General features: G+C 56.3%; 8 protein-coding genes across 8 annotated transcripts; 6 read left to right on the top strand and 2 right to left on the bottom strand.

The window, feature by feature from the left end:
- On the top strand, positions 1-1008 carry B0T26DRAFT_650544 (uncharacterized protein; the record flags this gene model as incomplete). The annotated part of the gene is made up of 2 exons (XM_060438192.1): positions 1-619; positions 680-1008. The coding sequence occupies 2 exons, from the start codon at positions 1-3 to the stop codon at positions 1006-1008; spliced, it is 948 nt and encodes a 315-aa protein (XP_060293696.1).
- Positions 1009-2845: 1837 nt separating this feature from the next.
- B0T26DRAFT_779384 (uncharacterized protein) lies at positions 2846-5453 on the top strand (the record flags this gene model as incomplete). The annotated part of the gene is made up of 3 exons (XM_060446666.1): positions 2846-2850; positions 3567-4512; positions 4714-5453. 3 exons carry the CDS (start codon positions 2846-2848, stop codon positions 5302-5304), a joined length of 1542 nt encoding a protein of 513 aa, XP_060293695.1. The 3' UTR covers positions 5305-5453.
- Positions 5454-7270: 1817 nt separating this feature from the next.
- Positions 7271-8807, bottom strand: B0T26DRAFT_803474 (uncharacterized protein; the record flags this gene model as incomplete). The annotated part of the gene is made up of 2 exons (XM_060447090.1): positions 7271-8547; positions 8693-8807. The coding sequence occupies 2 exons, from the start codon at positions 8805-8807 to the stop codon at positions 7271-7273; spliced, it is 1392 nt and encodes a 463-aa protein (XP_060293694.1).
- A 380-nt stretch (positions 8808-9187) lies between these two features.
- Positions 9188-10529, bottom strand: B0T26DRAFT_336083 (uncharacterized protein). The gene is made up of 4 exons (XM_060434448.1): positions 9976-10529; positions 9828-9895; positions 9386-9758; positions 9188-9328 (listed from the first exon to the last, which is right to left on the bottom strand). The coding sequence occupies exons 1-3, from the start codon at positions 10247-10249 to the stop codon at positions 9498-9500; spliced, it is 603 nt and encodes a 200-aa protein (XP_060293693.1). The 5' UTR covers positions 10250-10529; the 3' UTR covers positions 9188-9328; positions 9386-9497.
- A 1585-nt stretch (positions 10530-12114) lies between these two features.
- On the top strand, positions 12115-12493 carry B0T26DRAFT_752612 (uncharacterized protein; the record flags this gene model as incomplete). Its single annotated transcript, XM_060445544.1, has 2 exons — positions 12115-12130; positions 12192-12493. 2 exons carry the CDS (start codon positions 12115-12117, stop codon positions 12491-12493), a joined length of 318 nt encoding a protein of 105 aa, XP_060293692.1.
- A 987-nt stretch (positions 12494-13480) lies between these two features.
- On the top strand, positions 13481-15422 carry B0T26DRAFT_336016 (glycoside hydrolase superfamily). The gene is made up of 6 exons (XM_060434447.1): positions 13481-13902; positions 13960-14006; positions 14071-14137; positions 14212-14269; positions 14432-14673; positions 14924-15422. Exons 1-6 carry the CDS (start codon positions 13687-13689, stop codon positions 15317-15319), a joined length of 1026 nt encoding a protein of 341 aa, XP_060293691.1. The 5' UTR covers positions 13481-13686; the 3' UTR covers positions 15320-15422.
- A 93-nt stretch (positions 15423-15515) lies between these two features.
- On the top strand, positions 15516-15843 carry B0T26DRAFT_714081 (uncharacterized protein; the record flags this gene model as incomplete). Its single annotated transcript, XM_060442164.1, has 1 exon — positions 15516-15843. A coding segment is annotated over exon 1 (211 nt), but the record flags the coding sequence as incomplete, so codon positions are not given.
- Positions 15844-16698: 855 nt separating this feature from the next.
- Positions 16699-19430, top strand: B0T26DRAFT_752610 (L-amino-acid oxidase-like protein; the record flags this gene model as incomplete). The annotated part of the gene is made up of 6 exons (XM_060445543.1): positions 16699-17077; positions 17143-17808; positions 17876-18000; positions 18095-18811; positions 18879-19037; positions 19416-19430. The coding sequence occupies 6 exons, from the start codon at positions 16699-16701 to the stop codon at positions 19428-19430; spliced, it is 2061 nt and encodes a 686-aa protein (XP_060293689.1).
- Positions 19431-19451: the final 21 nt, after the last annotated feature.

Genomic DNA, 19451 nt, shown 5'->3' with positions numbered 1-19451 from the left:
ATGGCTCAACTTGTCTGCGCGTCGTTTATTCTCTTTGCTTCATTGCATTTCCACCCGCTCGTCGCCTCAGCTCAAGCTTACGCGGGCGGGGACCTCGACGGCCAAGTAGTGTTTGGTCTCCCGGCCCAGGAGATCATCGCCGTCACATTCGATGCCGTGTCAAATGCGACATTTCCAATCAAGGGGTACAACACGTCGATCCCGGGAGGCCCCACTGACGGCACCGGAAGCCAGCTTCCAGGTTGGAGCATATTCATCGGCGTGGCAGCCAACGTGGCACTTGCTGGCTCAGACGACGCCTCTGTTGACAAGGGCCAGTTTATTGAGACAACCGGTCTATTCATTGAGCCGCCTGCTGCGATACCAGTCAACTATGACACCAACAGCTGGAGGATATGCGCCGTCATCTTTGCACACGGACTGGGCAGTGCCGAGACAAACACGGCCCAGACGGCGCAGTTGGATGGTAGCTGCACGCCTCTCCTGCCTAGCGAGTGTATCGAGCAGTTGCAAGTCAACAGTGTTGCCTCCAACTCCAGCACAGATGACGGGTGTCCCGACTTGGACATGCCCGACGTGTGTGCCAAGCACTTTAGCGGCGAAAGCGGTACCGCGTATGGTAAGTAGCCGACTGTGCTTCTCAGCCGCCAGCTGGTGGTGCTAATCACGCCTCGCACAGAGATCACGCCGTCAAATGACACCACGGCACCAGCGGATGACCATCGACTTGCATTTTTTGCCGCGGCATCTGTGCCGACGGAGAGGGACAATGACTCGGCGTTTGCGAGCGCTGAAAGGGCTGTATGGCCTGTCCTACTGACATGGACTCATCGTGGTGCGGGCGGGCAGGCGCACGACAGTGCGGGGTGGCTGTCGTGCATTAAAGCTCCGAACCGAATAGAGACGGAAAGAGTAGGGTCTTCGGGAGGCGCCGAGGCTGTAAAACGAGTGTCGAAATGGGCATTGCTATTTGGGATGGGCGCCGCGGTTCTGGCATTCGTTGCATAGTCGAGCAAAAGAGGGACGTGGGCGAAAGGATACCGGGCGGGCAGGCAGTCAACAGGACGGGGCGGTGATCAGGTTCGGGGCGGTGATCAGGTTCGAGGAGGGGATCAGGTTCGGGGCGGGCGGGCGCTCGTCGTCATCCCGCGGAAAGAGACCCCAAGTCTTGCACAGACACACTGGACCTCAAGCAACTCTTGTCTATACGTGTATTTCTTTGCTAGTCATCGGAAAAAGCGGCTTTTTTGTAATTGCGTCGGTATCTCGTGAGAGTCGGGCAGCGCCGTACCAACGCCAAAGAGTCGTGACGCGTCGAAGGATCGAGGTGCTGATCGAGGTGCTCTGTCTCGGCAAATGTGCAAGTTCGCCTGCGGCTCGTCGATTGCAGGGAGGAGGAATCGCAAACACGCGGGTCGGGGCAAAGTTCTTAGCAATGCTGACTGGGTACCGTACCTGCCTAGGTGCCTTGGGTAGGGAAGGCAGGTGAGCTGTCAATGGCAATCGGTCCAACACTGCATTCAATTGTGGTGGATCGCCGTGGAAAAATGCCAGAAGGCGCTCGTCAAGTGCTTCAGGAAGTGCGGGCCACAGAATACAAAGCGACCTGTGGAGCTTGACGGTGGGATTGCGCAAACGCCAAGCTCTAATGCAACAGAAAGGCAGGCTCTCGTGTCGCCGACTGCGACGTCGCCGACTGCGACGTGGTGTTCGAACTCGCGATGGAATCTGGAAGGAGGGTTTCGGTAGAGATGGGCCGATTCGGAAAGATTCCCACCAGTGATTTCTGGTCCCGCGGATTCGTCGACTCAGCCACCGAGAAATGCGGGGCGTGATGCTCCCATGCGTATTATGTAATCCAGGAGAGGGGAACATGAAATTTCGAGTTTGTCAACTTCTAGGGCTCACATCAGACACCAGACATGATTCAATATTGAGCATCTCGTAAGACGGCCGACTGCTCGAAGCTGACTGGCTTTGAGGGCATCCGAGGGGGCCTCATCGGCACGGTGGCACCAGCGGCGCTGTTCAACAGGTGTGCTGTCCTGAAGGGGTTCCCTGAAGTGTACATATTACCTACCCCTCTAAAAATAGCGGGCTGGGCTGGAACCTGGAAATCACAAAATGGGACAGCGGATGCTGCTGACGTGCGGGAATTCCCAATCTGACAGACACTCCAGAAGGCAGGTAACCTTGCGGTTCCAGGCCCGCTAAGACCGCCACAGTGGGTTGTACAGTATGTGTCTGTCTTGGTTGAAATCCAGACTCTCTGGACCAAGATCCCACTAGACTCGGATTGAACACCCGGAAAGATTTAGTGCTACGGTTATCAGTGAATCAAGGAGCCCGCTCTGGCCTCTGGCGTGCACGTTTTTATACTAAAGTTGTGACTGCAATACCTTTGTCTCGGGTCGTTGCGCCGACCGTGGTAGCCTGAAAAGGTGGCTGGATGGCTCCAGAACCCGTTTCGCCCCCATATTCTGGAAACCTTTATGCACTTCGCGCCGCTGCGCGGGCTGTGTGAAGGAGCGAGGAACCTGAAACACGCGGACTGGCTGTACGACCCGCCGTGAAGCATTGTGCGATGACAAGATCTCCGTCACGCCATGTTTAAAAGGGGTGTGGCAATTCCTAGTCCCGATGCTTTTGTACATGTATGTACGGAATACTCCGTACAGTTTTCGAGTCTCGTCGTGTGCCATCTCCTGCCTTTTTTTTGGCGCCACTTAAACCCCGCTAAAGTGGGTACCTACCTAATTCAGCTCATCAGTTTTGACATGAGCTGGCGGTTGAGCCCGTAGCGCCTTGACACCTAAGAAACATCGGCACGGCCGTCCGGGTCGCTATGCTGTCGAGCTCCGCCTTGTTTCTTTGCACATCGGCACGGCCATCCGGGTCCTATGCTGTCGAGCTCTGCCTTTGTTTTTTTATGTTGCGTTTATACGGAGTAACTGAGGTGCCATCCCGTAGGTGTCTGCTTACCAACCACCTCAACCCACCAGGTCCGCCCGTTGTTAAGATCGGATGCTGTTCAGGGAGGCTCCACAGCGCGTGGTAGGGAGATTCGCGTGGGAGTGGAGCAATTAAGGTTCCGCTCAGCACCTGCCACCTGGAAGCCCCCGCGCCGTCTTGTGTCCCCGGAGCAGGGGCTTGGACTTGTTGGAACTTTTTGAGGAGCTGAACACAGCCTGGGCTCTCTCGTATTTGCTAACCCCTGTCGGGCGGCACCCACCCACCGAATCTGGAATACACGTCTCCGTGCTGGATCTAGTTCGTTCGGATGGTTGAAGGAAGTGTGTAAAATTCTCCTCCTGGTTGGTTGGTTAGTTGGTAGGCCCGTGTTCGTGCGGATCGTCGGGCTATTAATCGTTCTAAATCTGGTGCCTGCCCTTTCAGTGATCTTGCCTTCTGCACCTTCCCTCGCTGTCGTGCCTGCATCGAGCGTACCCACCTCCAGCCCACCTCAGGTCCACAGAGCCGACCCGACGCTGCCTGCCCATGAGGTGACGGAAACAACAAACCTGAAGGGGGCCGCCGCTGCCTCGTCACACCTACCCAATGATCAGAACCCGCGACTCGTTTCTGCGCTTGCCCGCGAAGATGCCGAGTCGAAGGAGCCTCGCGGTTGTTGTCTTGACCGCGACGACCTTGCTTGCACTTCTTGTGGCCTACCAACGGCTCGGCGCCTGGTCAGGCCTTGGCGACCCTCCCTACCATCGAGATCCCCACAAGAGCCAGTATGCACCACAGGGCACTGGAAGCTTCAACAACGGCGGGCACACGTATCCCGCGTCCAACGGCAACGGCAACGGCACCGACACGCGACGCCCGCCGCCCGGGCGCGATCCCATGTGCCATGGCTTTCCCGAAGCGAACAACGTGTTGGTTGTGGTCAAGACGGGCGCGAGCGAGGCGTTTGCGAGACTGCCGACACAGCTGATGACAATGCTCAAATGCATCCCCAATTTCCTCATTTTCAGCGACATGGACCAGGAAATCGCCGGATACAAAATCCATGACAGCCTCTCGACCGTCTTGAAGGAGGTACGAGACGGAAACCCCGATTTCGACCTATACCGTCGTCAAAAAGCCTGCATTGTCGACCAAGACAATTGCAACAAGCTCGGCGATCCAAAGAGCGAGGGCTGGCATCTAGACAAGTACAAGAACACCCACATGGCTGAGAAGACGTATGCCATGAGGCCGGGCTTCGACTGGTACGTCTTCATCGACGCCGACACCTATGTCTTGTGGCCTAGCCTGGTGCACTGGCTGCAGAAGTTGAAGCCGACCAAGAAGCACTATCTCGGCAGCGTAACCCTGATCAACAACTTCAGCTTTGGCCATGGCGGGTCCGGCTACGTGCTCAGCAAGGCAGCCATAGAGGATTTTGTCGTCAACCATCCGGGCGTCGGGAACCTCTATGACGCGCGAGCCAAGGGCGAGTGCTGCGGGGATTATGTGTTTGCCATGGCCTTAAAGGAGACGACCGAGTTGGGCGTCAACCAAGTGGTAAGTTTATCCGATCCCGATTGTTCCCGTCTGAGAAGCGGTTCGCTTCCCTTGAACCTTGCTTGAGCCGGTGCTGCCGCGCGGTACGGCTCTTTCGCATGCGACCGCCGACTCCTGCGTTTGGCCTCCCTTCCCGGCCTCCCTTCCACGCCCACACCGTCCATTGCCCTTGGTATTGTAATGTTGACCATCCGCTTGCAGTGGCCCACTATCAATGGCGAAAAGCCTTCGACTATACCTTTCGGGCCGTCCCATTGGTGCCATCCCATTGTAACGATGCACCACGTAAATAGCGAGGAGATCAACAGTCTCTGGGATTTCGAACGTCGTCGATACAACAAGCAAGGCGCATTTTCGCGACCTAGTCCGGTTCTGATCCGAGATATCTTCAACGAGTTTTTTGCGCCGAAACTCGCAGCGAAGCGGGACGACTGGAACAATCGTGCAGATGACCGGTTCTATCTGGATACGAAAGACGAGAGCCGCAAGTGGGACAAGTGGATGCTCGACCGGATGAAGAAGGCCGAGGACTACAACCAATTCGAGAAGAAGGCGCACAAGTCGTTTGACGATTGCGCTGCTGCATGCAAGAGCCTCAGCGATTGCTTTCAGTTTCTGTATAAGGATGGTCAGTGCAGTATTGGCAAATCATTCCGACTTGGCCAACCCGTGAAGAAGGAAAAAGATCAGAAGAAGCGCCCCTTCAGCGGGTGGGACGTCGACCACATCCAAAACTTCATCAAGAAGCAGGGTGACTGCAATAAGATCCATTGGCCTAATGTCAAAGAGTAAGGCGACCCATTAGCGTTTTTGGAGTTTCTTCTTTGGTTGCACGTCGCTTCGGGCCCTAATTTTTTGGGCCCCTGCCACCGACACCATATCGTCGAGGGATGCCGATAGGAAGCCCGACTCCCCATACTTGGGCCACCCTCTTCTGGGCTGGGACTTGTGCGGCTCTCGGCTTCTTGGGAGGGAGGGGTACGGTAGCTGCTTCCTTTCAGAGCTCTCGCAAGGAGGTGCCGCAGTACCGTCACTGCGTCGTCATCGAACACGACGCAATTGGACCGTCTTGGACGACCAACGTGGAAACATGACGACGGGTCGAGAATTCGCGCCGCGCCGCCTTCTAAGCACTGCAACGCGTTCGCAGACGATACGTTCATTGCGCTCGCAGGTACTCCATACCGTTCCCGAATTTGTCGCTCGCAATAAGCGTTGGGGAGACGGCTCCCATCGCTCGTCTTAGGCACATGGGGGCGCATTGAGCCTTGATCAAGCACTGCATCAGAGCCGCAAGATGATCGGGTCTATGCTATAATGTACCAGACACAGATGGGCCATGTAGGAGGCAAATAGACGAGGTAGATAAAATGTAAAGTAACAAACCGTAGACGATGGTTGGTCAGGGGAAGGTCTGTTTCGGACAATGGAGTGGCCACGGACAAATGGAGGGAGAGGCTTGGGTTTATCCCTCCCGCCACGGACGGATGTAAGACAAAGTCGGCTGCCGACGATCATTCTGGCGTCGTTTCTTCGTCAAGGGATCGTCTTTCATTGGCGCAGCGGAAGTTTTAGTTCAAGGATCAATTTGACTTAACGATCTACTTAGGAGACTAGTCAACTAACTCTCTAGACTGCTAATCAACAAGCAGCATCGCCACCACCTGTATACCATTCAGTTCTGTTCTGTTTCTAATTTGGTTATGGGGTTGGAGACAATGCAACCGAGTTTGTCGCGTCTTCGCGTCTTATGGCCTGCTCTCGAGCTGCGGGTAAGAGCTGCACCGTCGCGACCTTACTTAATACATACTTGGAGATTAAGGTAACTAGTGAGCCGGCTGTCAAGAAGGATGAGACTAAGTAGGTAGTTGGTGTCCTGGATGTATGGGAAACTCCAGTAATTACGGTTATCAGGAATCAACACGGCACCGATAACTAGAAAAGCCGACGTTCTAGCTTCTTGGCGTAGGGAACCGGGTGTCGCGGAGTAAGCTAGGAAAACTATTTTTTTGAGGGGCGTTAATCTATTCCATCTGTGTCTTGCGGCCTACAGGCTACGAAGCAGGGCCAGCTTCATGACCAGAATTTGGTGGGTATGTAGACGGGAATCACATTACGGATATCAGACCCCAGGCAGAAGCGGAGATCTGCCCCCCGATGGCCCTGCCGTAGGTTATACGCTTCAAACGAACGTTGTGCAAGCCAGTTATTCTATACTATTGGTTATTCGCCATGCCAGGATTTAAGGCTATGGTTATTCAATGCCGATGAGTATTAGTTTGAAGAGCCCCCTAGGAGCGAAAATCCCGTGGGTGAATATTGTGTCACTCCCTACTATTCGGGTGATTTGGTGACATGGTGAGAACCTCAAGAGTGAGGGCGGCCAACAATTCTACAAAGATACATTAACCATCCTACCTGGATTCCACAAAAGCACCGGACGACAGTTAAAGGTTCAAATCCCGGCCCACCTAGATAGGTATAGCACCGGCAGGCCCGGATGCTCAAAGGATAGCCCCTGACGTTATCCCTCCCAGCCCTTCCGCCGCTAACATTCCCTTTGCAATGAGTCTCACCATCCTGAACTAGTCAACACTCTTTGTTTTTGTTTGACGAGGGTGGGCGCGAGTTGGGTGCGTAACCGCTACTATCATTACTTTAGGTACCCTGGTCGAAAGACACCGAACCAGCATTGGCGGCGCGGCCCAGTGAAAATTTCATAATTGCCAGCCCCCCCAGCCATTTACCTCAAGTCTAGCTATATGGTTGCCCCCGTGAGCTGGACCTGGTAGTCGACGCCTGTGTTGGTCTCGCTCGTCAGGTTGAACGGGTCGAAGAGCACGAGCGCGGCGGGCGTGTTGACCACGACTAGCATGGCCTCTTCGCCGCTGCCCAGCGTCGCCTGCCCAACGCCGTTTGCCAGCTCTACGTATCTAACCGCTCCGCTCCCGTCGCCAGCCCGGATTGCCAGAATGGCTGTGAACGGCGCCGAGGCCGCCGTGACGTTGACGGCCACGACAGGACTGCCCGCCGTCGTCCTGAGCGGCGTGATGTTGGCGCCCATGTACCGCGGGCGCCGGGCGGTCTTGACGCGGTACTTTCCGGTGCCGCCCTGAGCGTCCCAGTTGACATAGTTGAGGCTCTTGCGCTGGCCTGCGAACTGGGCCTGCGCCTTGGCGTGACCAATGTCGACAAAGGCCATGCGAGCCCAGTAGCGCGCCACGACCGTCTGGATCTTGGTGGGCGACACGATGCGGTCCAGCACGTGGAGCGGCGTCTCGTTGCTGTTGCGCTTGTACCGCACCCACACGGCCGGAAACATGGCTGGGCCCAACCCCGTGATGTTGTCCGGGTTGTTGTGCATGTATGTGAAGAAGGGCCAGGCCTGATAATAATTCCCAGAATCTCTTGTGCCGTCGACGATAACCTGGTACGAGTCGCCAACGACCTTTTTGAGGTCGATGAGGGTGTTGCCGTTGTCCTTCTGCTTGAACTTGGCCCTGGAACTGGCGCAGTAGCTGGACGTGATGTACGTGTCGGCGACAAAGTTGGCCACCGTCTCCCACCAAGCACCGGTGCGGCCTTGGTCGATCCAGTAGCGCTCGCAGTAGGTCAGGGCGTGGCCGAACTCGTGCACCACCACGCTCGGCTCCGCCATGTAGTCCTTGACTACATTGAGCCACGCGAGACCCAGCGTCGGGTCCGTCGGCGTGTTGGCCGCCGCGCCGGGAAGGGTGTCGACCTGATACACGTTGAGCTTGTTCCACGGCCCGTCGTCCGTGTCTTGCTTAAAGCTCAGCCCGGGGCTGCGCCACCCGAGCCCGTCGACGAAGCACGCATACGCGGCCTCAAGCATGCCAATAGCCCCGTCGGCCAACGAGTCGTTTGTCGCCCCGTACACGCGGAAGTGCGCAGAGTCCTTGTACTTGGTGCCCCCGGGCCCGACACGCGGGTTGGGCGTGAACTGGGCCGGCGGTGCCGAGGCGAGCGAAGAAGACCCTGAGACGACGCCGCCTATCGATGCCGCAGCCACAGCTATTACAAGTCGCGCCAGAACTCCCATTCCTGCTGTGTCAGTCGGCGACTTCCAATGTTGCTGTGTCCGGTTCCACGCCACCGAGTATCTCTGCTCGGCATCGTCGTCGAAGGAGAGAGGGCTGCTACATTATGTACGCCATACCCCCGCTGCAGCAGACTGCATGGTAACCCGGCCGGCAATATGACGCTGGAGGTTGGGGGGGGAGGGGGGGGGGGGGGGGGGCGGTGCCGGTTCCGGGATAAATGAGGCTAGTCATGGCTGATATGGGGTTGCGGCTCTCGCCTAGCTCGGAATGCGGAGCAAATGTGCCGCACTGCCCAAAGCCTGGCTGTTCATTAATATCAGTGCCAGATAACGACTGGGGGAACCGAACTTCCGCGGTATCTAGGTAGGTAGGTAGGTAGGTAGGTACCCAGACTGCCCTCGTCTGTCCCAGGGGTAGCTCAGCAAAGATACCGAGGCAGGATGCAACCAAGGTTCAAGGTAGGGTAGGCCGAGCTCGGTTATAATTTCCCTACCACCGATAATAATTACCATAATAATTACCAGCTACAGCCTCGTTTAGCTTCAGCAGTTTATAGATGTCGTGAGTGGCGCAGCATAACACTTTGCTCAAAATTACAAGTACATGCGGACGGGCGACATTCGAAGTGCTGGAAGTAGAGACGAATTAAATATAAATATAATTGTGAACTATTGGTAGGACCCTAAAGTCAGTTTGCAATTCACTGTCTCTTCGCTGGGACCGGCAAGGTGACGATGCTGGAAACGAGAGTGCTGTAGAAGCATGTCAGCTTGGTCAAGTGATCTAAACGGGCAAGACAGCGAACGTACAAGACTCCGACAGAGCACACGAGCAGAAGCTCAATCTTGGGTCTCTTGGAGAGATTCAGACTGCGGAGGATGAACCAGGGCAGCGACAGCATGAAGATGTCGGTTGCCATGTTCAGGGCAGCGTCGGCGTAGAGAACTTGGGCTGGTCGAAGCACCTGCCCTCGATCGTCTTGTCAGTAGAAGTTGAGGGGCCGGCACTGGAGAAATAGGGCGACGGTAAATGCGCTCTCCGAGCACACAGCCCACGCGGCGAGGCCGTACAGCGATTTCCGCCAGACATGGTCCTTTGTGAGGACACGCAGGAGGAACCTGATGATTGACAGCGTAATAAAGCCGAGGACGACGGGTACAAGACCGGAGAGGTGAAGCTACACTGATTACAGGCGCAACTGTTAGCATAGGAGGCTGGCAGAGGAACACATGTCGGTACCGAGGTAGTTACCTTTTGCATCGAGACTTCGGTCTCGAGGGGAACATCCCAAATGTTGAGACCGAACCCATACTTGATAGCTGTTATCCCCCTTAGCCTCTGTACACCCGGATACCCACCTTTTGGTGGAAGATCAAGGGGGACTGGAAGAGAGACCCACCATCGATGGCTGCAACTATCAAGCCAGTATATAGAACCTGCGACCAAGTTGTTAGCCTACCTTGATGGGCTGCATGCAGGTACCGATGATGGAATTGCGCCGAGGAGGCTGGATGCTGGAGGCCAGATGACAGGAGGAACAACAAAAAAAACAACAACAAAAAAATGCGAATCCGACGCTGATGAGAACATGGGCCGGCATGCCCATGGCGGATCGCCGTCAATAAGTATTTGGCAGGGAGCAGCAGGGCAGGATTACCATTTCGTTTGGACATTGTGGATCATTTCTTCCTCTCTTCTTCTCCACGAACCGCTGCTCGCTGGCGAGTGAGTGATCTGCAGCAACGCTCAGACGCCTTCGACATACCAGAGCTCAACCGAACAGCAACGGCAATGCCCCAGCAGGCACGGCACGAATCCAAGCAAGCTCCGCATGTGCTCCCAAGTGTGGGAATCGGTGCCTTGCCGTGGCCGCTAACTAGAGGGACCCGAATGTCGCTTCGTGCCGCTCCTGACAAGGCCATGGCTAGTTGGCCGGAGCGGCAGTTAACGACTCGATTTGTGTGTTTGTGGTGTTTTCCTAGACCTCTACTGGGTCAAAGCTCAGAGCTCCCGTCGCCGTACTAGGTGTCGCGGGGAACATCGTGGCTGCACGGAGACGGGACCGGTGAGGGCTCTGCAAGCGGTACTACCTACCTACATGAGAAGATCTCGTCGTCATTTCTATTGTCAGAGGTCTGGTTCGGTCTCTTGGAGCCGCTGTTTGCCGTGTGTAGGCGGGCTGATCACGTTCTAATTGCCTTCCAGCATTCTGCTAATCTGGATAGCAGCTCGTCAACGATGTGGCTCACTGACGTGTTCTTATTGCGCATAGGCTATCCCTCGCAGTTCTCGTCAACAGTGTGGTAGAGTGCGATCTGGCGATCTGGTCGGGGAGACCAAAGACGTGACCTGAGATCCGGCTGTCGATCTTCCCCGTCCTCTCTCCACGTCGGCACATGTCGAGCTTCGAACTGTCAACTGGGACGTGGCCCAGTTTCGTGCGCCTTTGCCAGGTATTTGGGTCTGCCTTTGGGCGGCTGCTGGTGGAAGCGGGGGAGGGTGCATTGACAACGCCTAAGCACCTGCTGGTATTAGCTGGTCATCCGGAGTGAGCCAAGCTTTGGTCTGCAGTACTTGGCGTGCCATCCCGTCAGCAATGGTCGGGAAGTGGGCCCTATACCGCACTGGCTCTCGACTAACTCGTGGCTCGCCGTACCTTGCAGTGTGAAAAACTATCGATAGAACGGGTTGTTTTTTCTAAGTTCCTAGGCCGAAGGCTAGAAGCTACGAATGCCGGATCAATCTCCCAATGCGGGGTCAACCCTAACCCTACACTAACTTCCCTAGCGGAGCTTTCAAGTGTGAAAGTGGGCGAGCTGCTTCGTATCTGTCAGTTTGCTAGCTTCCGGCCTGCGAACAGGCAAAGGCAAGGCTTAACGGCGGGTAGTCGGCGTAGAACACAGCTAGAACACGAGGAGATGAGATGGGAAGTGAAGTGATAGTTTACCTTTGCCGTTTTGTCTCTTTCTTTCCCCTTTGTCTCTCTCTACCTGTTCGAACGTTTGTGAGAATAACTTGCACACTTGCTGCTGGGATTGGGGGCCCTATCCGGCGGCTAAGTCCCAGGGCCACCAACCACAAGCCGTGGCTCGCCTGGTGGGCTGGCTGATGGGCACCCCAAGACCCGTGTCATACAGTCCTCGCATTTCGTTGATCTTGGATCCCGGTAGTTTTACCTCCAAGGAGGCTGGGCAGGGCGATGGAATAGGTAATAATAGTCGACCGCATATCCGTACCGAGTTTGTTTTGCTGTTCTAGTCTAGGCATCCAAAATATGTATTGCCAGCTAGCACCAGCAGCAGTCACCGCCGCCGCCGCCAGTTACTTGATGGTAATAATAACTCGGGTTCAACGCCTTGGCTAGATCCGGGATCTACTGGCGCTTTTAATAGCGAGGCAGACCTAGAGTATAACATTTATTTATTTAGTCTGGTAGCGAAGTCGTCCTGTCCTCCCTCTTGTCAAACCCCCAACCAGAGGGCCCAGCCCGTGCCTGACGATCTCCAAGTTTGACTTGCACACCCCGCAACCCGCTCACATGCTTTCGCCCATTGGTGTAGCGGCCTTTGCGGCACTAACATATTTGGTCTGGTCTGTTCCCACAGTGTGCGACAGTGGGCGACCTCAGCGCCGTGATCCTGAACCCCTTCTCGCGTGGCTCCGTCACCATCTCGAGCGCCAACATCGCCGACCCTCCCGTTCTCGACATGGGCTGGCTGACGGACACGGTCGATCCCGAGGCCGCCGTGGCCGCCTTCAAGCGCCTGCGCGAGGCATGGAGCGCGCCTGCCACCAATGCCGTCAAAGTGGGTGGCGAGACCCGGCGCGGCCCGGCGGTGCAGTCCAACGCCGACATCCCGGCCTGGGTCCGCGCCAACGCAATCCGATCTGGCACGCCTCGGCCACCAACGCCATGAGTAGTACCAATGTTTCGGCCGGTGCTGTTGTCGACTGGCGTGCGAAGGTCTTTGGCGTGCGAAGGTCTTTGGGGTGCGAAGGTCTTTGGCGTTAGCGGCCTGCGCGCCGTCGATGCCTAGATCCTTCCCTTTGCTCTCCCAGGCCACCCTCAAGCAAATATCTATGCGCTTGCCGAGAAAGTCGCAAATTCTATTCTCACCGGCGCATGACGTGGCGGCAAGGCGGAGCTGGGCTATTTGCGAAATGTTTAGTTCTAGATAGAAAATAGAACATTGAAACCATAGGTTCCCGTTCATTGACTCCGTTTCAGAATGAACGCAATTACCACTGTCCCTGTCAAGTGAGGATTATGTGACCCTCTTTCTTGTCTTTATTGTACTAAGTTTGCAAACTTTAGCTATTATGTTAACTGCCGTGCCTGAAAGAACTGGTGAAGACAGCCCCTGGTCCAAGACAGCCCATGAACAACAAGCAGTCAGCTGATTATTTCTCAGTCACGCAAGGCCGATAACAAAACTGAAACAAAATGCCAGTTGGGAAGCTGATGTTCGAGAAGCGTCGACCGCATTCGTCTGAACCTTGACTTGCCGGCCGGCCCGCTCTCCACGTCTCGGCTATGTTGGGGGGGGGGAAAGGGGGAGGGGGGCGGATGAGATGTCTCCGAGCAAGCGCAATCACCCCACTAACCCCAACTTTGAGCAGCCCGCGACTACCGGCTGTTGGGGTGCTGTTGGCGGGAAGACTGGCCATAAACGAGTGAAAAGGGGAAATAATAATTAGCAAGTATTTCCAGACTGCCCAGCTCTACCCCACAAACCTAATTAGGAGTTTGACATGACCCTGCTCAGCCAGGCCAATGCCTGAATGCATAGCGACGACTCTAAATCCCCGGGACGGCGTGCCCCTTGCAACACGGCACCTTGGGACTGTGCGTCCCGGCCTGTGCAGCCCGGCTCCTGTCATTGAACCAGCACTCTATCTCGCCGTTAACGAGGGCGGAGCAACCAATTCCGCCCGCATGGTGATGCCTTCAGGTGAAATGAGGGCCGACTTGTGCCTGGCCCTCGAAGCATTGTATAAAGAAACCAGACCCAGCAGAGCCGATGCAACTCAATGCGCGGGCAGTCATCTGGGATCAAAACCCTGCTCACTATCAGCAGCCCAGCAGAGGTAGCCAGTACCTGATTCAGCCATGCGGTTCCTTGACGTCCTCGTCGGTGCCGCTGCCATGGGCTCCGCTCTGGCGGCGCCGACTGGCGATGCGCCAACCCCTACCACCAAGACGAGCAAGCGCGCGAGCAAGTTCCAGTTCGACGGCGTCAACCAGTCGGGTGCCGAATTCGGCAACAAGGACCTCCCGGGCCAGCTCGGCAAGCATTATACCTGGCCCGTCCATTCCTCCATCGACGTGAGCACAGCCCCGACGGCGGCGAAGTAGACTAAACGAAACTGACGGCAGAGATAGACGTTGATGGGCAAGGGCTTCAACACTTTCCGCATTCCATTCATGATGTAAGGCCAACATCCCAGACGGCAAGAGCCACGAGTGGGAGGATGCTAAACGAAACACGGATAGGGAGCGTCTCATCCCCACAAAGTTGACCGGGACAGTAAACACGACCTACTCACAGGGGCTAACGGAGGTATGACGCCAACTGGCTCTCCCCGCCGTGTCCACTTCTCTACTCGCCCGCGGCTGATGATAGTTGAAATGCAGATCGTCAACTACATCACTGGCAAGGGCGGCTACGCCATCGTCGACCCCCACAACTTTGGTAAGTCCCGCTCCCTAATCAGTCACGCAGGGCCCAATCAGTCACGCAGGGCCCAATCAGTCACGCAGGGCCCAATCAGTCACGCAGGCACCCTTGAGATGTGAAGACCAAAGAAAAATCAAGCACTAAAAAAGCGACCACGCGCTGACGCCGAACTTCCAGGCCGGTACTATGACAAGGTTATCACGGACGTAGACGGGTTCAAGGCGTGGTGGACAACGACGGCCAAGCTATTTGCGTCCAACTCCAAGGTTATGTGGGACACCAACAACGAATATCACGACATGGACCAAACGCTAGTCAAGAACCTCAACCAAGCCGCCATCGACGGCATCCGCGCGGCGGGCGCCACGTCCCAGTACATCCTCGTCGAGGGCAACTCGTACAGCGGTGCATGGACCTGGGTGCGTTTCCTCCTCCTCCTCCTCTTCCTCGTTTCCTCCTCCTCCTCTTCCTCGTTTCCTCCTCCTCCTCTTCCTCGTTTCCTCCTCCTCCTCTTCCTCGTTTCCTCCTCCTCCTCTTCCTCGTTTCCTCCTCCTCCTCTTCCTCGTTTCCTCCTCCTCCTCCTCCTCCTCCTCCTCCTCCTCCTTCCCCCCCTCCCACCCCTCCGCTCTCCCCATTTTCTGTAAATGCTAACATACATGCCCACGCCAGACAACCACGAGTGGCAACACGAACCTGGCGGCGCTCAAAGACCCACAGGACAAGATCATCTACGAGATGCACCAGTATCTGGACAGCGACGGATCCGGCACGTCGGTCAACTGCGTGTCGTCGACCATTGGACAGGAGCGGATCCAGGCGGCGACTGCGTGGCTCAAGGCCAACGGCAAGAAGGGCATCATCGGCGAGACGGCCGGCGGGGCCAACGCGCAGTGCATCAGCGCGCTGACGGGCATGCTGTCGTACATGGCCGCCAACACCGACGTCTGGACCGGTTGGCTATGGTGGGGGGGCGGTCCATGGTGGGGCGACTACATCTATGGAATCGAGCCACCCAGCGGCACCGCGTACAAGGGCGTTCTGCCCAGTCTGTTGCCATATATCTGATGACTGTGCAGGAGGCGAACTGGGCCGTGGAGAGGGCCCTGGCGAAACGGATACGTCGAGTGTTGTGTCCGAGCTTAGTTCCTTGAATTAAGTCGACTCTGCAGACGAGAGGCACAGCTCGCAATCGACAGCCCCCCTACGGACACATTCTGGTTTGAAACTTTGCTGCTGTATGTAGCTACTGCACAGTAAATGTCAGCGTCCCTATGTACCAACGTCCCTATGTACCAGCGTCCCTATGTACCAGCGTCCCTATGTACCAACGTCCCATGTACCAGCGTCCCTATGTACATACGTTCATATACCTAGGTAGGCGATTGCGTAGTACTGAGGTGGGTTACCGGGCCAGCCACGTGTCGCAAAGGGCGCATGTACAGATACGCCCTGCCACCCAGCCTCCTCCCAGTGTTCTCGTGAGCTAGGCCTGTGTAACGGGCGACGTAACCGCCAAGACGTAGAAAAGGGTCCTGGCCGGGACCCATCCATTCCAGTTGTAGCCTGGCCGATGCCGGATTGTCCGGAACCCCGCCCTGTACTGGGCCTGCAGTAGCTTATGCCCTCCTTTCCAAGACAGGTCTCGGAATGCGAGGTACTCCATTCTCCAGAGGACTCCATTCTCTAGATTCACGAGCTACCGTCGAGAATTACATCATACACGTACATAAACGATAAGACCATCAGTGCGACAAGCGCGGGTGGGACTCCAAACGTTGCAGCAGTCGCTATTAGTGAATAGTGAACGGGGTGCGCTGCAACCTGTCATGCCCGCATTAGCTACCGACAAGGCGGGTGCCAAGTGATCCGGTGCCCGATCGGTATTCTGGTGGAAGCGGCGTGGTGCGGAGTGCGGACAGGGGTTAGCTAGCTCGTTCTCGCGTCCAATCCGTGCATAGCCGTGTTGGACCTTCCACTTTGGAGACACTAGGCCGGCCCCCGAATGGATTATGGAGCCGCCCTATCAGTATTACAAAACGTAATAACGGCTTTTGGTATCTTTTCTCCCTGGCCGGGGAGGCTGTCAGACGCACGCTGCGCTCTTTGACCGCCAGTGCCCTCGTCTGAAAGGGAAGAGTGCTCGGAATTCTCAATCCAGTCTCAACAATCAAGATCAGTCATCCAGATTGCCAGCCTGACCATGATTATGGTTAGGCAGGATCCGAGTTGGCGAATGCCACAGCCCACCTACGCACCCACTCGGCAGCTTCCGAGGGTCGCCCGCTTGCCCAACAGGCCCCGACCAACCTGGGGTCTGCATACCTGCAACACGTAGATACGCCCGTATTATATATCTCGCCTCTGCCCTCAATGTCAGTCCCAGTAGCCATCGGTTCCTTTGTCGCTATCCATGCACGCCCGCAGCAGTCTCTCAAACTCCCAAAATGGCTGGTCGGCTCCTTCCTCTCCTCGTGGCCGGCGCCAGCACCGTTGCCGCGCTGTCTAACAACCTGCCCGTCAAGCTCGAGACACGGACCGCCGTGACCTCGCGTCTCGCCAATGTGCACGTAGACTTTGCCAGGGTCGTCGGCGGCGAGGTGCTCGTCACGTATGGCTCTTGCACATCAACCTCGCCAGACCAGGCCCATCACGTCCTCGGCAAGACTGAGGGAGGCTCGGCCACACGACTCGTCTGGGTGCTGCCCGAAGATACCGACTCAGACGGCTGCATCTCCGCCTGGGACAGCAGCAATGTGCTTGTTGGCCGTAGCGAGCCCCAGCTGCTTCATCAGCGCCACAAACGCAGGGCGGAGAAGCGAGCCGGTAGGTTTCAGCTTCCAGGCACCAACTTCCAGGCACCACTGAATATTCCACTAAACCATCGATAGTGGGCATCGCCATGAACAATGCCACCGGCATCGATACCTTGGGGCCGTGGTTTGAGGGCGTCGAGCTCCTCAAGAACCGGGAGCCCGGCCCTGTCGACGTCAAGGCCGCCAAGGCCAAGGAGGTCGCCATTGTCGGCGCCGGCATGTCGGGATTGATGAGCTATCTCGTCCTCAGCCAAGCCGGCATGAAGAACATCAAAATCATCGAGGCCGGCGGCCGCCTGGGCGGGAGGGTCCACACAGAGTATCTCACCGGCGGTCCGTTCAACTACTCGTACCAAGAAATGGGCCCCATGCGCTTCCCCTGGACCTACACGGACCCTACGACCAAAGAGACGTTGAACATTTCAGACCACCAGCTGGTGTATCAGCTCGCCGAAGAGCTCAACAGCCTCAACAAGCACAGCAAAAACCTGAGCGTCGATTTCATCCCGTGGATCCAGTCGAACCCCAACGGCCTAGTCTACAAGAATGGCTTCAAGCTCCCCAGCGGGCTGCCGCCGACGGTTGCGCAGATTTCCGCAAACCCGGCCTACGGCGCCCCGACGCGACCCCTGGACAACTCGACCCTAGCCCTCGCTGCAGCGGTGCAGAGCTACCTGCCCGGTCCCGAGTTCAATGTGGAAATGGCTAGAAACATGTTCAAGGCCCACAAAGACTGGCAAGGTTGGTTCCGGTTTTCCCGTGCTTCAAAAACGCGGCTAAAATACTAACGTCTCCGGTTCCCAAATAGCGAACGGTCTTAAAGGACTTGGCGGCGATGTCTGGAGCGAGTTTGCCTTCATGGTCAATTATCTGGGAGGCTCGCTCAACGACACGGATGTGAACGGCGGGGGCAGCGAGACGTTCTGGGATGCCGTAAGCCGTTGTTCCGCATTTTATTCAGACATCCTCGTCTAACTAAGCTCTGGGGGACAGGAAGCAGCTAACAGTGTGGCGTTCCTCGCTCTAGATGTACGAGACAATGTACTTCTCGGCCGGGACATGGAAGACAATCGACGGAGGCTTGAACAGGCTCCCGCTCGCGTTCCACCCGCTTGTTGACAAGGTCACGTCGATGAACAAGAAGATCGAACGAGTCCAGTTCGCGACGCAGAACGGCAAGAAGAAGGTCAACCTGCAGTGGCGCGACGACTTCAAGTCGCAGAAGTTCCACACCGAGTCGTATGACTATGCCGTCATCACGGCGCCCTTCACCATTGTGCGCAAGTGGCGGCTGCCGCAGCTGCCAACGACCATCTCCAACGCCATCAAAAACCTGAACTACGTGTCGGCGTGCAAGGTGGCGCTGGAGTTTAGCGAGCGCTTCTGGGAGCACTACGACAACCCCATCGTGGGCGGCTGCTCGACGACGACCGACATCCCCGGCATCGCGTCTATCTGCTACCCGTCCTACAACATCAACGGCTCGGGACCGGCCACAATGCTCGCGAGTTACTCGTCTGGGGATTGGGCCGAGCGCTGGGTTGCGTCAAACGAGACCGAACACGTCCAGTACGTGCTGGACGCCATGGTCGAGATCCACGGCGACAAGGCCCGCAAGCTGTACACGGGCAAGTTCAACCGCCGGTGCTGGCTGCTCGATCCTCTGACCTCGGGCGACTGGGCCAGCCCGACTGTCGGACAGCACCGGCTGTATATCCCAGAGTACTTTAAGACGTACGACGGAGTGAGTCCCCCGTCATCCGAGGCCCCTAGGTACCTAACTAGTTTATGAACTGATCTCTGTCTGCTAGCTGATTTTCGTCGGAGAGCACACCTCGTATACGCACGCGTGGATTGCTTCGGCACTCGAGTCTGGCATCCGCGGATCAGTCCAGCTGCTCCTCGAACTGGGTCTGGTCGACGAAGCCAAGGCGACAGTGGAAAAGTGGATGGCCAGATGGATCGACATTGTGAGTTTTGTCTGCATGTCCTCGCGCTGGATCGAGTCGCTGACTAGGAGCATAGTAAACGCAAAAAACATCCGCAAAATTATCCGAACACGTACGCAGAGATTACCAAGTCTCGTGGTACACACTACCAATCCCGGGGTGACCAGGCTCGCGTGAGACCGAGATTGTAAGCAGGGAACAGCGAACGAAATTGATGGTTACAAGGAAACCACTATCCACCCAAGGTACTATCTTGCAGGCTGAATTAGAGTCTCCTATCTTGTAGGCTGAATTAGAGTCTGCCCTTTGCGTGTCCAAGATAACTATTCTAGTTTTTCTAGTTTTTCTAGTTCAAGTAGATACCAATGCCGCATCGAATAAATATCTGATTCTAGCAAGCTGGGCGTCGGCTAATTTCATCTTTTACTGGCTGCT

The sequence above is a fragment of the Lasiosphaeria miniovina genome, assembly GCF_030549165.1.
Source record: "Lasiosphaeria miniovina strain SMH2392-1A chromosome Unknown B0T26scaffold_5, whole genome shotgun sequence".
Taxonomy (NCBI): domain Eukaryota; kingdom Fungi; phylum Ascomycota; class Sordariomycetes; order Sordariales; family Lasiosphaeriaceae; genus Lasiosphaeria; species Lasiosphaeria miniovina.
Note: the sequence above shows the minus strand (reverse complement) of the source record. Positions and strands in the feature narration are given on the sequence as shown.

Bases quoted from the DNA above. Each gene is read 5' to 3' on its own strand.
- B0T26DRAFT_336083 (XM_060434448.1), bottom strand. From the start codon at position 10,249: ATGTCCAAACGAAATGGTAATCCTGCCCTGCTGCTCCCTGCCAAATAC. The intron at 9,896-9,975 runs GTGGGTCTCTCT...GGGGGATAACAG, and splicing joins GATAGTTGCAGCCATCGATG to CTATCAAGTATGGGTTCGGT. The intron at 9,759-9,827 runs GTAACTACCTCG...GCCTGTAATCAG, and splicing joins CCGAAGTCTCGATGCAAAAG to TGTAGCTTCACCTCTCCGGT.
- B0T26DRAFT_336016 (XM_060434447.1), top strand. From the start codon at position 13,687: ATGCGGTTCCTTGACGTCCTCGTCGGTGCCGCTGCCATGGGCTCCGCT. The intron at 13,903-13,959 runs GTGAGCACAGCC...CGGCAGAGATAG, and splicing joins CCGTCCATTCCTCCATCGAC to ACGTTGATGGGCAAGGGCTT. The intron at 14,138-14,211 runs GTATGACGCCAA...GTTGAAATGCAG, and splicing joins ACTCACAGGGGCTAACGGAG to ATCGTCAACTACATCACTGG.